Source organism: Mytilus californianus, unplaced genomic scaffold, assembly GCF_021869535.1.
Source record: "Mytilus californianus isolate M0D057914Y unplaced genomic scaffold, xbMytCali1.0.p SCAF_6, whole genome shotgun sequence".
Classification (NCBI taxonomy): domain Eukaryota; kingdom Metazoa; phylum Mollusca; class Bivalvia; order Mytilida; family Mytilidae; genus Mytilus; species Mytilus californianus.
This window is the reverse complement of record NW_026262712.1, coordinates 100,881,940-100,898,040: the sequence shown is the minus strand read 5'-3', so window position 1 is coordinate 100,898,040 and position 16,101 is coordinate 100,881,940. Positions and strand designations below refer to the sequence as shown.

The 16,101-nt window shown below is 32.4% G+C and overlaps 1 protein-coding gene across 1 annotated transcript in view; it reads right to left on the bottom strand.

The window, feature by feature from the left end:
• Positions 1-10,643: 10,643 nt before the first annotated feature.
• Positions 10,644-16,101, bottom strand: part of LOC127706693 (uncharacterized) — a 34,996-nt gene continuing 29,538 nt past the window's right edge. The window contains exon 3 of the mRNA XM_052211352.1: positions 10,644-10,648. Within this exon, the coding sequence (XP_052067312.1) occupies positions 10,644-10,648 (5 nt within the window). The remainder of the gene's footprint in view (positions 10,649-16,101) is intronic.

The following is a 16,101-nucleotide window of genomic DNA, read 5'->3' as shown; positions in this document are numbered from 1 at the left end:
CAAAATGAAATGTAACATTCATGATGACACGACCTTCCACAATAAAGTGCACAGGTAAATTAAAGAAAAAGTTGATAGAAATCGTGTTTTCATGATCCTAGCAAAAAAATGTAATTATCAGTATTGAATTCTTCTTTTAGTAATTGTATAGGGTTGGAAAAGCTTTGACCGTGCGCACATTTTTAGAATGAAGCTGACGCGCTTCATACAAAATGTACTTCGGTCAACGCTTTTACGCCCCAATAAAGTTACAAAAAGAAGCATGCAATTCTTAAATAAAAAAAAGAAAAGAAAAGCAAAGGGTTAACCGAAGCGAATACTTGAACTATGAACTTGGTATAATTAAGGCACAAAACGAAAAGGAAAAAAATACAGATTAAGTGTCAATCTGCCTAAGAACCAGGCAGTGATGAAAACATGACGAACAAAAACCCACTCAAGTTGACATTAATTTATGTTCAAAATGTGTAATAGTGCACGAATATAACATTCGTTTCCTTCTCCTGTTCTGGTAATTCAAGATATAATTTGGTTGAAATGCACTAGAAATAAACAATTAAGGGTAGCTAACTCCGTAATTTGCTATCATTCTAACCAAAAGTTTTCTAGAGATTTCTCGAATTACCAGACACGCACAAATGAAAGACCTACCATTTCTACTTCAGGATAAGGGTAATTTCAAAATAGGATTGTTAGGTCGGTGGGTTTTTTCCGGCCTTGTTTTGATTTTTTTCAAAATTGCCTGATTCTTACAAAGACTGGCACTTAATAGCAGGAAATAGAAATAAAGATTCCTAACTGTAATACTATAAATTTTCAAAAAGCCCTTTGTATTTTACTCTTATTTTTATTTTGCTAGAACTTGCAATTGATCTAACGAAATCTATTATTGACTGATATCTTGATCTCCTCATTTGGTTTCAGTTGTACAAAACATTCATTAGATTTATCAAGAAAACTACATTTATTATTACAATGCACATGTAGTTTTTTTTAAAATTGTTTAGAATACGAACCTGATATAATATGGAAGTGATTATTCCTCATAAACGTACAATATCTAAATACAGATATTTTAAGAATTCAAAACATTTTGCATCATACTTCCTGTCTGCGAATTGAAGACAAAAAGTGTATTTATATTTATTCTTCAAATATCAAGATTAAATAATTGACTAAGCTACAAAATTGTCGATATTTATAGAACTAAGATGATATGGTATGATTGCCATTGAGACAACCATCCACCAGATAAGCATCTAGGTCGCATCAAAATTTATACCCAATACTTAACTACAAAAGGCTCCGACATGACAAACTGTTAAACTATTCAAACGAGAAAAATATATATGACGAACAGTCCCAAACGACTACCGTTACCACCAAATTACAGGTTCTTGACTAGGAACAGGGAACATATAGAATGTGTTAGGTCATACATGTTTGCGATCGTTCAACCCTTTCCACACCCCTTCACCTTACTCTCGGGACTGTTGTGAAACAGTACAATGTACAATCAGTTAGGAAGGGCTTGACTCATCAGATCGGAACGAGTCTGTTGTGTACATTTTATAACAAGACAAGTATGGAAACATTAAACTTTAAAATATTTTTCTTTTATCTTTTTCGATACTGAAAAAAGTGTCATGCAAATTGATTAATGTTTACCAATAAATGTTTATGAACAAAGAAAAGTGGAAGTTTTTACTCCGGGGGCTTTAAAAGACACCGGCAAATAAAACAAATGGTATTTGCTAACCCTTCCTGAGCACCTGGGATCACCCTGTGTTTTTGATTTGGTTCGTGTTGCTTAGTATTTAATTTTATTTTGTTGTGTATAGTAAATTGTTTTTGTCCTATGGTCGATTTTCGTTTTTTGCCATGACGTTGTCAGTTTATCATGAATATCCCTTTGGTATCTTCCGCCTCTCTTTTAGAACTCCTTTTCATTTAACAACTTTGGACTAGTTAAGATATGAATAAATGAAGTTGTGGGGTAAAAGTCATGGAGAACGAAACCCAAAACTAGACAAATAACATACAATCAACCAACATTCGTACAGTATGTAAATACTCCTTATCGTTTATCAAAATAAATTGAACAAATTTTACAAGACCGATGGAGATACGAATGAAAGGAGAACCAAAAAACAAATAGAGATATGCAAACAGTCATCAGCAATACACAAGTCGAACTCTGACACATCTGGACCAAATTTTACCAAACTTGGCCACAATCATCATCGATGACCCCGCCTTCCAACCAGGATGGCTGACATGGCTAAAAATAAAACATAAGGGTAAAATGCAAGTTTTGTTTATTATTTTGAAAACTTTTTTTCAATAAAGAAAATCTGATTGGGGCAGGAACGTTCAGAATGTCTATTTACGTCAAAATTGTCGAGGGACTTCTTATAGGAGTTATTGCTCTTAAATGTCAAATTGTTTCTTTTTTGCTTAATATCTTAAAAACAATAATAGAGTAACTTTAAATACAAAAATGATCAGGAAGATAAGATCTACAAATAAGTTCCATTGTCGAAATCGTCTATTGTCTTTTTATTAGAGGTATTGCCCTTTGAAGACGATTTTTACTCTTTTTTTGCGTGTTTGTCTTATATCTTAAAAAATATAACCGATAGATAGAAACTTTTATTAACAAAAATGATTAGCAAGGCGATATCTATAAAAAGGTTCAACTTTGCCATTATAGTTAGTAGACTGTCATTCTTTATAGGAGTGATTGCCCTTAAATGAGGATTTGTTTAACCTTTTTTTGTGTTTGAGCAAAAACCAAGCAAGATAATGAGAAACTAAAAAAAAAAAACAGACAAAACGAACAGCAATACAATAAAAAAAAAGAAGAAAGTTTTGTTATGAACTCTATTCTTGTCTACATTGTTGGAGAGTGTCCTTTGTTGAATATGCACATAGACCGAGGTGAACGACAGTCTCTTTAGAACCTCTTGTTTCTTTATCTCTCTTCCGAAATAACTTTGGTTCATAAACATACAAATTGTTGTAATTTTTCGGATCATGCAAAATGTCGAATCATCGAATGAAAATGTCAGTTACAATGTGTAATATATTATGCTAGTTGTCTTTGAACTATTTTGTCATGCAAATGAAAAAAAGAAGGAAAATCGACGTATTGACAAACATTTTGCGTAACAGCATGCAACTGCTATCAAGTACACAGACTATTCATCTCCACGTACATAATTTCAATGAGTTCAACAATTATCTGGGGCTTTTATATATTGGTAAAAGCAAACAGAGTTACCACCTAGGACAAATACATTTTGCATATATTGGGCCCAGTTATCACTTATCTACAGTTAAGAAAAAAATGTTCTTATAATAATACATCTATAGTTCGAGAAGTTGTGAGAAAACGAACCAAACACATTGTTTTATATGATGTTGCTGCTGAAAAACCATAAAAACTACATGTAGTTAGAAGTGCTGTGGGAACAAACACATGTACATACTACATTCACAAAATTGTTGGCTATTTTTTGAAAGCCTGCCACGATAGCAAGACAGGCGTGTCATGAAATGGCCATACATTAATGTAGATTTACGGTTATTTATTCGATATAATACGTTTGATTGTAAAATACAGGTGTTGAATAGAAAATAACGAAAATTATCGACCTAGTATCAATGTACTTAAGTGCAAGTAGAGTACCTTGGGTTATATAAATGTATATAGGTAAAAAAAATCAGACTAAAGTGCCTGTGTTCAACTTAAAGAAACAAATTGTTGGTTAATAGTTGGAAACTTAAATAAATTGTACCTATGATTTTACATATTACGACTTTACTGAGTGGCACAAATTCCGGTTTACAGAAAAATGTTGAATGTTGTACGTCAATATGCATATACATTGAGGTTAAAATACAAAGCAACTTAAAGCAGTTTCTTTCTTTTGAAAACACAAAAAATCTAATGTGAAAGATAATGAACCAAACTATGAGTTTAATTTTGGAGTTACACGTTCTAAGATCAATAATAAGCACTTTTGTTAGTCTTCACATTGCATTACATGTATCTGCAGGCATAACGCCGTACAGAAAATAAATTGTTACATATATTCTGCAATGCGCCGTACATTCTTTTTATGAGAGATTTTCCGAAAAAGAATTCAAATTATTATATTCTTCAAATTCAGCACTGAAAGTGACAAACAGTCAATTGTATATCGGGGTGGCGGGTCGATTTAAGATTATTGAAAAAACAGTTTTTTTTCGGCAAAATATTCTTAAATTTGGTACATTGGCTGCAAGTGTGACCGAGAACGCTTCTTAAGTAGGAACGACTGTGTTAAAGTGTTTGAAAAAACCGACACTTTCTTTATAACTTTCTAAACATTTAGGCGATTATCATCATCGGATACAGCACAATGCACACAATCTGTTTTGCGATAACATTGTCCCCAAGAGATAAAAAATCAAATAAGTGTTTTGTCTCTATTTTTGTGTGTACGATTAGCCGCATGTGTCGTAGATTTTATGGTAGTCAGCACATTTGTGTTGACGTGGAGTATAATTGATATATACAAATAAGGATATGTGGTATGATTGCCAATGAGAAAACTATCCACCAGAGTTCATATGAAGTAGATATAAGTAATTGAAGGTCATTGTAAGGCCTTCAACAGTGAAATAGAAAAAAAACCATACCGTATTATTTACTGTAAAAGGTTCCGACATGAAAAATGTAAAACAATTGAAAGGAAAAAACTAACGGTATAATTTTTCACAAAACAATGTATAAAAAGCAAATTAGACAGACATGAACCCACGACAACCACTGAACAAAAGGCTGATGACTTGGGACAGTCACATTAAGGGCGTGGCAGGGTTAAACATGTTTGTGAGTGCTCCATCTCCCCCTCCCCTACATACTGACTTAGGACAGTGGTGTAAACAACACCGCATAAGAACAAAATGTAAAAATCAGTTAATATTGTATTTTAAGAGTAAGAAGATGTGGTATAATTGCCAAAAGCACAACTCTCCAGAAGAGACAAAATGACACAGAAATGAACAAGTATAGGTCACCGTATGGCCTTCAACAATGTGTAAAACCATACCGCATAGTCAGCTATAAAAGGACCCGAAATGACAATGGTAAATAAATTCAAAAGATAAAACTAATGGCCTGATTTCTGTACAATATAATGATCGAAAAAAAATATGATATACAGCAGCAAACGACAACCACTGAGTTAAAGGCTCCTGACTTGGGACGGCACAGTTTTTATCTTATTTTTAATTCTGTTATATTTGGTTTCTCAACTGAAAAGTCGTGTTCGTTTTTTATCTTTAAGAGAAACATTGATACTTTATTATTCTGATTGACTATGATTGGGATATTTCCAGTACTAATTTATATAATGTTTTCAATAACTGGCGAGACAGTTGGTAAGAACCATTATATTTACAGTTCAACATTGAATACAGAATATTTTTGTCACATTTTGTCATAAGAGGCCTTTTATTACTAGTTATACTTAATGTGTTTTCTCATTGTTCAAAACCGTACGTTGACCTTTTATGTTCATATCTTTAGTCATCCTATCACATTTTCTTATTTATATATTGCAGTCCATATATATTATAAGGTCTGAGTATGCACACATCATTAAAAGAACAAATATCACAGATAATTTACAATAAAAGCATTCATTACCATACTCTTTGGTCTTTTCGCTTCTTCATTTAAATTTCTATATTAATTGCAGATATTCCAGTAATAATTGCAAATGAAACAGTTATCAATGCACAAATTGGGAGTAACGCAGAAATGGTGGTCACTATTGTCACAGCTGTGCCTCCATTAAAAGCTGTTATTTGGTCAAGAAATGGTAAAACCTTTTTTGGCAGTACATTTAGATACATCGGTGGTAATATAAAAACACCTTCTATAAGTATAAATAACATTACAGCCTCTGATGATGGTACTTATCGGTGTTTTATTTACAATGAAGTTGGATCTACGTAAGTGGATATTTTTCTGTTTACATGGAGTAAGTACAATTGTTATCGTATTTATACATTGTATTATTCAGTGATTGTCGTGAAACAATCAATCAAACTTAGTTCATATTTTAAATAGCTTTTTACTTTTTAAAAACTCAATAGCTACAGATACCCTGACCCAACGGGGTTGTCGTTCGTTAAACAAAATTTCGTCCTTTGAAGATTTTTGGTAAACATCTGAAACAAGCACATACGTTCCGGAAAATATAATTTGGGAGTCATTTTAGCAATGTTAGAGAACTATTTTGTCATAAACAAGTAAACATAAACTTTACATTAACACAATATATCACGATGTATATTTTTTTATTCGGAACAGTTCCGTTTAGTCATTAATTTTGGTATTTTAATAACGTACACAAAGTCGTTTGGCACTTTTGTTTGTTCAAAGTTAAACTAACACAGAAATATTCAGAACGTTAACAAAAAAAACCTGGTTTGTAACTCATTTGCTTCGGAAAAGTGAACAGTTTATGTTCCTCTTATGACGCCCGACGTGTTGTGTCTATATAATTGTAAAAATCGGTTGATTAGTTAAAATCGATGAAAGCAAAAAAAAAAGGATGATAGTAATAAAGTTAAGAAAATTTAACATTGTCATAATTGATATAGATCTATATTTCAAAACGGTCAACGAAATAATGATTGCGTCATTAAATATTTCTGAAGCTTTACATCACCTTTACCATTAAGTATCTTTATTTCAATGGATTCCTTTCAAGCATCAACTATGTGAAATACACCTAACTAGAAACAAAGCTCTAGAACATCGTACCAAATACAAGATAACAACTTCATATTCAATGGCGTTGATATAAGCAACCAAAGGTCATCGTACGGCCTATAACACTAACCAAAGCATTTTTATTATATATATAAAACAAATTAGATGTATCGTTGATCCTGCTATACAAATTATGTTATTTCCTCGTTCGAATGTTGGTGGTTGATATGATATGTTATACTGTCCACTATTGTTCTCTAACTCCTATCCTTTTTATTACGTTTCCCAATGTCAATTTTGCCTTAAATCCCTTCAACCATTAATGTGATGCATGCGGAATTAGGCGGTTTTTCTGGATTTTACTATTTTGAAATGATTGTATCTGTGAAATTATAAATACAGCACATACCAATATTCGGTTTAGATGCAGTCGAACGAGGTCTAAATGCGTAATAAATAATACAAAAAAATCTGAATGCCAACAAGGTAGTCTCACAGTAACTTGAGTGACAATTTTAGTTCTGTCTAGTTTTACTTCTTGTCGAAAATATATTTCTGAAAATATCATGCCATTTAAAGTTTTCCGTTTTATAAATTAAACACCATGGAATGTTGGTTATTCTGTGTTCAAAATCTCACAGTACACCATGACTTCTAGCATGTTATACTCAAATTTGTTTTACAGGTAAACCATTCATTCGTATGTCTGGGAATAATGTAGCTGGAATAGGTAGCACGGTTAATCTGGAAGGTTTAATAATATCGACACCAAACATTCGAAAAAATTTGGAAGAGAGAGTACCAGTACAAGTGTTGTCATAGATTTTTACCGAAAGTAGTAAATTTAGAAGATCAGGAACAATATTTCATCCAATACTAACGATAACCAATTTAAAAAGGAACGATGAAGGTTTGTATATGTGTGCTGCAAGCCATGATTTCAGCGAGGGTGTAGGAGAAATATTTCTTTAGTATAGGAGGTATCATCTTTATAGCACTGATTCGACTTTCTGTGCCCTGCTGTATATAACTTCTATTATAGTGGAGTCACCAAGCCAACGAATGTTCAGCTTAATGGCAGACCCTACCTTCATGCTAAACTATGATTTTGCTTTTACAGAAACGTTTAAACTTCAATTTTGTCCTGGTCGTAGAATCCATAAATGGTGCAAATTTTTAAAACATAAGATAAAAGTTGGATAGTTGAGTTTTTAATTATGAGTATTTTTTTTGTTATTAATTTACTGATATATGATGTATGGAAATGTTCATATTCTTATGCAATGACTTCAAAGAAGAATTAAATTCCTGTATGCTTATCTTGGACGGAATTCTGCCATGAAATTTAAAAAATTACATGAAAACATATATATTGCAACGAATAACATGATTTTCTTGAGAAAAGTTATGAATAGAGAAGCAACATAGAGAATAAACATAACAATTTGACAATTAATAAATTTATACATGTCATATTGCTTAATGAAACGTTCAATTTCTTCACATATTTTTTCAGTTGTTCCTCTTGTAAGCAGCGAAGAAACCGACTACCAAGATAAAGTCGGCAATGATATAAAACTAAATTGTTCATATGATTCAAACCCGCAAGCAATATTACTGTACTGGCTCAAAAATGGTACCAGAATTATTCTTGATTTTCAAAGAGAAAAGTACAGCAAGAGCAATATTTCTTACCCAGACTTGACGATATTTAACGTCCAGCTGAATGACACTGGTATATATGTGTGTTGTGTCGGAAACGTTATTGGTGTAGGCTGCAGCGTTTATATATATTTAGATTGTAATAAAAGGTATGCTTATTATAAAGAAAATGGTGATTAGAAGATATCAATCAAATAGTGAAAGACATCAATAGAAGCTATCATATCATATTAGAGCCAAAAGGAAAAAAAACCCCAACTGTCCACTAAACATATCACAATTGGATCCTGCTTTATTAGATGTAACACCACCAAATAAGGCCCGGTCAAAAAAGAACATACTGTGGAAAGTAGTACACATTTAAAACAAAATATTTCCTACTCATAGGTTTGTATATCAAATTGTGTAAAATACATATTGTAGTAATTAAGGTATCAAATGAAAGGTGAAAGATTGGCGATCCTTGTAGAACACATATTGATTGATAATTTTGAATAATACAAAAATGTATGAAAAACTTATAAAATTGAAGGCATATATTGCCTGTTTCTCAAATATGAAGTATCTGGTTTGGTGTATCCAGAGTTCCAGAAACCAGTAAGGTCTGATGTGTAAATAACGGTATATTGATTTCGCCAACCTTCAGGTTGGATTTGTGCATCATCTAGGCTGGCAGACATTGACATTTTCTGCAAAGCTATTATTTTGATGCTTAATAACTCTGAGAATTGATAGATGAACTACGTGATATTGTATTTTTGGTGAATTTACGGGTCGGGGCAAAATACAATCTTAACGAAGATACCAGGCGTATAATTGTGTACACCAAACGCGGGTTTCGTCTACATACCATTAACTAATGACTCTCGAATAAAAACTATTAGAGAGCCAAACCAACTACAAAGTTGAAAAGCATTAAAAACCGAAAATTTCAAATAAGTCTAAAATCATGGACGGGAAATAGCATGGTACATGTATATTCAAGGTAATAATTATTATTGATCAAGACTGCTGAAAAAAAACTTGACGCAGGTAATCGTCAAAGTTTTTTAACCAGGTATGCATATAAACCAGAACTAAGTATCACATAAAACTTAGATACAATCAAAATAAGATCGTGAGAGGTGAAGTTTACGTAGAATCGAGACTGAGCTGTTTCGAAATGTATAGAATTTTGAAAAATGACATGAGCTTTTATAGATTTTTATGTTACAAAATAGATGAAAACACGTTTGGCACAAATGAATCAGTAACTTCTAAAAAAGTCTGAAACTATAAAAACAAAATGTGTTCACATATTGGAAGCCAAAGTAAAGATTTGTTTCCTACTTTCGATGCACCGATTGGGGACTTTCCTTTTTGAACTTTCCTCGGAGTTCAGTATTTTTGTGATTTTACTTTTTAATAGCTATAGATATATCAAATTACGTTAAATGTATTGTTAAGCTTGATATATTATAACAAGACTATATATATACTATAAATACTTTCGATAGAACTATAAATTTCTTTACTTTATAAAAACAACATTTTCTTGGTAACTTATTATTCAACTTAAATATTCTATTCTTTACAAAGTGTATACGATGGATGTTGTTTACTGTTGATTTTCCACCTTAATAATCATCTAGAATTTGGATGCAAAAATACCCTTTTTATGAAATACAATAAAACAACATTATATATCAAATAGCTACTGTCTCATTGGCAATCATTCCACATCTCCTTATTTCTATACTAACACGAATAATGAGAAGTAATTGGACCTTCCCCCCTCCCAAAAAAAAAACAATAATGATTAACAATGTTGATGCGTCCACTGCGTAGTTTTTGGTTTCATTTTCACCAGGTACACTCAAATTTTAAAACTTTGAGACCAAGGATGAAGGAAAAAAATATCACACTTGCTATCAAAAGTTTTTTTCATTATTACAGAAAATATGGAGGAGACGAATATTGATCTACTTCCCGTCATTATTGGAACCGTAGTAGGGCTGATTGATTTTGTTCTGGTGTGCCTTTGCTTAATAAAAAGATATGTTGCATACAAATAAAACAAGTCTTTAATGATTCTAAAATACGACATCAACATATAACTGCAAATTTAATTAAAAAAAAACAAAAAACAAAAAAAAAAACATCTGTACATTTAATTGCACTCTTCAATACATTACAAGAATAGGACATTTGTTTGTACGCTTTCTTTCAGTCAGGCTGAAAAATTATGAATATATTATACTTTTTGATGGTATGTGAGGTCGTTGTTTCAAATAAGAATAATAAACACTTTTTTGAAAATACTTGACATATGTATCTACAAACTCTCAAATGTTCCTATGCATCTGTCATACCTTCGTGACACATATGCTGTTGGTCCTACAGAAAAATCTCCAAAAACCATACATGTGTGCGTGAATATAAACTATATCTGAATAATATACTGCTTATTCACATTGAGAGTAAAAAATTATACACCCACAAGACTCACAAAAGAGGGGAATCACAATGCTTCATGTTCCTTTTGAGTAGCAGGAAACAGCATCTTCATATAATTTATAGAAAACCGAATTGACCCAAGTGTCGTTTCAAGCAAGGATACTTGTGAGTCTGCCTTACGTTACACGAAACGTCTTTCCAAATAACTATGTTTGTTCTATCATCAATACAACATTGGCTACGTAGAGGTTACATGTATATTGGTTAGGAAAGGATAAAAAAATGCTTTGTTGAAAGCAATTAGTTGATTTTAAACACAACTGTTTTTAAATGTTACCAACATTCTTTATTGACAACCTACTTCTTAAACCTGGTGAACGAGTTAATGAAAAGACAGTTTCCATATCTATAGGAATAATGACAACTCTATAAATATTCTCGGACGCCGAAATTCATTGGTTTTCAGCCACAAGAGTATAAAATTATACTATTAGAAGAGCAGAATGGTTGTATATTTTGATTTACATGATCGTTCTCCAAGTGCCTTAGATATCTGTGTTTTTTGTCTAAGTTGTTAACACCAGTTATGTCCTTGTTTATCCTTTGTTTTAATGATTAAATTTGCACGTTCATTAAGCGACATTTCTTTCCTGAAGATTTATGTGAACAGATATGTAATGTGTTGTTAGTTGTTTTTTGTTGTTCGTCGTTCCATCTTCTTTTTGTTTTGTCTTTGTGTTGTTTATCCATTATCTTTTGATTCTGAAAAAACACCATTTGCTTTAATATGTACGTATCAAATGTATTTTATTTTAAAATTTGACTTACTCTGCTTTTGTTTTAATCATCTGTAGTATTTTTGTATTGTTCTTAACGATAAGTATAAAAGCCTTCACGCAAAATTTGACCTGAGTTATAAAGCAAAGTTGAACAAAAAGTCTTTTATTTGACTGGCCAGTTTTTTGTCAACTGTTTACCTAATTGATCCTCCTCATCAAACGCGTTTGTTGTTCTGTAAAACGTATGTGCATGTTAATACAACTTAGTTAATACAACTAAATATGATATCAGTTGTCTACTACCTACCTCGGTTAATCAAAACCAACCTGATCAGAGTATATGCCAGTTAGACAGCACATGAATAACATAAAACACAATATAATGATAATGTTTGTATTTTCAGTCTATGTAAGATAGCAAAGACGCAATTACATACGAATCGGACAAGAAGACAGTTTGTAAGTAGTGGTTTTATTTTGGTATACACATTGATTTTAATGTTGTACTGACAAGCACATACAGTTAAACTTGTGGTCAACAGTGTTGATAGGTCAGAGAAGAAAATTTACCTTCATTTGAAATAAGGATACAGTCGAAAAAGGTTTACCAGTTTATTACACAGAAGCAATGACAACAGGTGAAGTCAAGGTTTGGGTTAGCAGCAGCCTGATACGCAACTATCCTTATGCCTAGGTCACACATTCTCGGATTTGAAGCCGGATTAGCTACGGATACGATTTGGCATCATTCGTGGCAATCTGTATTAGTCCGTATATCGCCGTAGTGTAGCCGTAGTCATACGTAGTAGTACTTGTATATCCTTGACAATTTTTTAACATGCGCAAAATTTGACCACGGATCAAACAACCGTACTTTATCCTTATAAACCGTAATAGTAATAGAACGTTCTGATCCGTTTCAGTCCCTATCAAAATCGTATTAATCCGTACTTATTCGTAGACCCGAAGGATTTCTACGGTTATTTCCGGAGAACTATGTACTTATACGGTTACATCACGTATTTATTAAGGGTACAATACGATTTCATTACGTTGAAATACGGATATCTAGGGATCAGCCAGGGTTCTCAAAGTCTGTCACGGTTTACTACGTTTCAACACGACAAAATACGGAATATTAGGGTCTACGACAAACAGACATAGGGCTTTTGTATAAATATTCCCTATTTATTCTGTATCTTGGCTAAAAGGTATACATAACATTATCCAACATGAATAATCAACAACTGATGCTTGCAATTAATTGGCTGGAACTGGATATTGATATGGCACAAAACGCCAGGGCAGTGGTCGAGCTTCTTGATGACAGACACAGAGGTGACCGGAGGCAGAGGAAATGGTCGACTAGGGACTGGCTTCTCCGAAGACCTATCCATGGCCAGTAGGTCCGATGACACAGTTATTGTTCTTTGGTCGAATATAGTCTCTAGTGTGAACAGTGTATAACTTGCAAATTTTTTTCATACGCTTTCCCAATTTATTTCTTGATATCTTATGCATGAAATATTAAGTAAGTGGATGAAATTACATTTTAAAAAAATTTGGTGCTGAAACTTTATGTTAAGTAGTGATTAGATTCAGTTAAAAAGGGTAAAAAATTAGTATGTCTGAAGCTGTCAAACTGTATTTTAGACCCTTTTAACATAGAATTGTCCGTATTTTGAGTTTTAGCTGGGAGACTGTTCTTAATTTTGATACTTTTTGTCCCAATAGTAGTACAATACACTGTAAAAATTTTGTTGACATAGAGCAGGTGTGATTTTTTAAGAATAGTCCATAATATGTGTCAAGAACTGCTACATGTCGTTGGTCCAAGGATTACGGAGAACACCACCTGGTTCAGAAAGACAGATAAATAATTTATTAAACAAAACAAAAAAGATCATCGATTCACTGCCATAAATAAATGATAAATCACAAGCTTAATTAAAATGATTTCCGGCTTAGAAAATGTGGCGGTTCGTACTTCCGTATCAGAACGTTTTCATCCGTACTAACCATTACTCATGTCGTAGCAAAGCAAACCACTGTTTATCCGCATTTCATACGCCCCGACACGTGTCGTTGTTTATTAAACCGTGTCATTTCCGTATTAAACCGTGTCGTACCGTAAGAATCCGTCTCACTCATGTCGCAAAATGACCCCTTTCCTACATTACCCGTGGTAGATACGTAAAAACCCGTAGTCATACCGTTGTGCATCCGTATCGTATCCGTATCGGACTAAGGAAACTGCATTTCCGGGATTATCTGTGAGATTTACTCCAAAGTGGAACCGGCAAGGTGATCCGTGAATGTGTGACCTAGGCATTATGTATATATATCAAATAGGTTTTCGTTTAAGACAAAGATATAAGAAAAAAACACAGATACAAGCTGTTGTTGAAGCAGTGACTTTTTTCTAATCATATTGTACAAGAAACATGTTTATATCAGTTATAAATAATAAGACTGTTCCTATTGATATACTGTGTTGTTAATGTTCATATGCACGAGTCATATCTGCACATATTCAGAATAACTGTTCTGATTAAAACCACCCTTTTCTACTCATTTTACCTTGGTAAATATATTGTTATATTTTTTTTCAGTGGAAGGAAAGTGTAATGAAACAATTGATTCAGATCACGTGTACAGTACTCTTATCATATACAATGCAACAGTAAGTGAATAACGTTTATTCATTTCTTGTTTATATGTCATATATAAATTTATGAGTAATTACTGTATATATGTTGTTAAATATCTTATATAAATTGTGAAAGTTTATCCAGAAAAGATTTTTTGACGCAACTTATTTATACATCTTTGTAAACTGTTATTTCTGATGTTGAACTGTACTAGTCACCTTTGAAAAAAAAACATGGACATTAAAACTAGTAGAAGTGGAAATTTGTAATGATTATGAATATACATAACCTTCCAATATTTGTTTTTGTAAACAATATACAAGTATGCCTTTTGCTGGAAAACTAGAAGCCAAAACAAAATAAATTTCGTTAATAAAATGATAGCAAAACACGAAATGAGAAAACGCTTTTAACACATTTACGTCTCCATGAGTGACGTTATTTGCAATGCTTACTGGAGAGTAGCAATGGAATTTTACTCTTCATTAATTCAGTAACTACTACAGGTTAATGAGACGCGTATTACAGGAATTGATTGCATGTTGAGAAATGATAACTATCTTCCATCAATAGTTCTAATGCAAAAAAGAAGATTAAAATACAAACATAATGACAAGCAACAATCCACAAAACACACCAAAGAAAACTAAATAAAGAGCCTCATAAACATTAGGGTTGAATGTCTTTGTTATAGTAGAACTAGAATATCAATTTTGATATGAAACGGTCATTTAGAGCTGCACAGGTCTTAAAATACTGAACAATAAATTATAATGTCATTTTCAGTCTTTCCATCTATCATCAGGTAACTTCACTACTGTTCAGGCAATTTGCCTGCAGTCAATTCAGATCTGTTATTTTTTATGTTAACACTGTTCAGTAAATTTTTATCTACTTGTACATATCAACATCAAACTGAATTGTCTGAGAAAGGTACTATACAGTCCTGAATGGACTGCAAAATGGTCCGAACAGTACTGAATTTATTGCGGCGAATAATTCATAAACTGGACTGAAAAACTGACCATGAATGAACAACTAATTGTTCGGTCGTTTCAGGTGATGTTAAGATCAACATGACTTTTTCAGAAAAAAAAAATCGTTTACTAGTGTCGACATTCTTTGATCCGCCAGTGACACCGATCCTGTTTCGAATGATTCAATGTATCGTTAGCGCCTTATATGACACTTAGAATTTCCTAAATAATAAATCATTGGCACATAAACATTTTCGTTTCCTTATACATGAATTAATGTTGAAGTTGAAATTAAACACAGTTTTATTTAGGAAGGATAATAAGTAAGACTGTTTCCGATATAAGCAAAAAAAAAAAAAAAAAAACAATATGTGCACGAATCTCATGAAAATAACAAACGAAGATTAGAACTGTAATTAACGTTCAATTGAAAGCTCTCAAGTATAATATAATTTTTTTCAGGCTTCATAAGGGGTATGCAATCCTGTCCCTTGTTAATGCCCTATATCCACTTCATCTCATACTATCTGTGAAGAGTTCAAATATAATAGAGAGTACAATGTAAAATTCAACAATTAGTACATAAGGTTTACACGCAAATGCTCACAAAATTGTTGATAACTTAATGTGTTTTGCTCTGTTTTATAGTACGACTATTCAGGAACTACTGACGCACGCAAGTCTTCCCATTTCTATGAAGACATTGATATCTTAAACGAAGACATTTAAAGACTTAAAAAATTATATCAGGAACATTGATTTATTGAGATGCACCTGAACAAAGCACATTTTATTCATTTTTTATCATGATGTTCTTTCTGAAA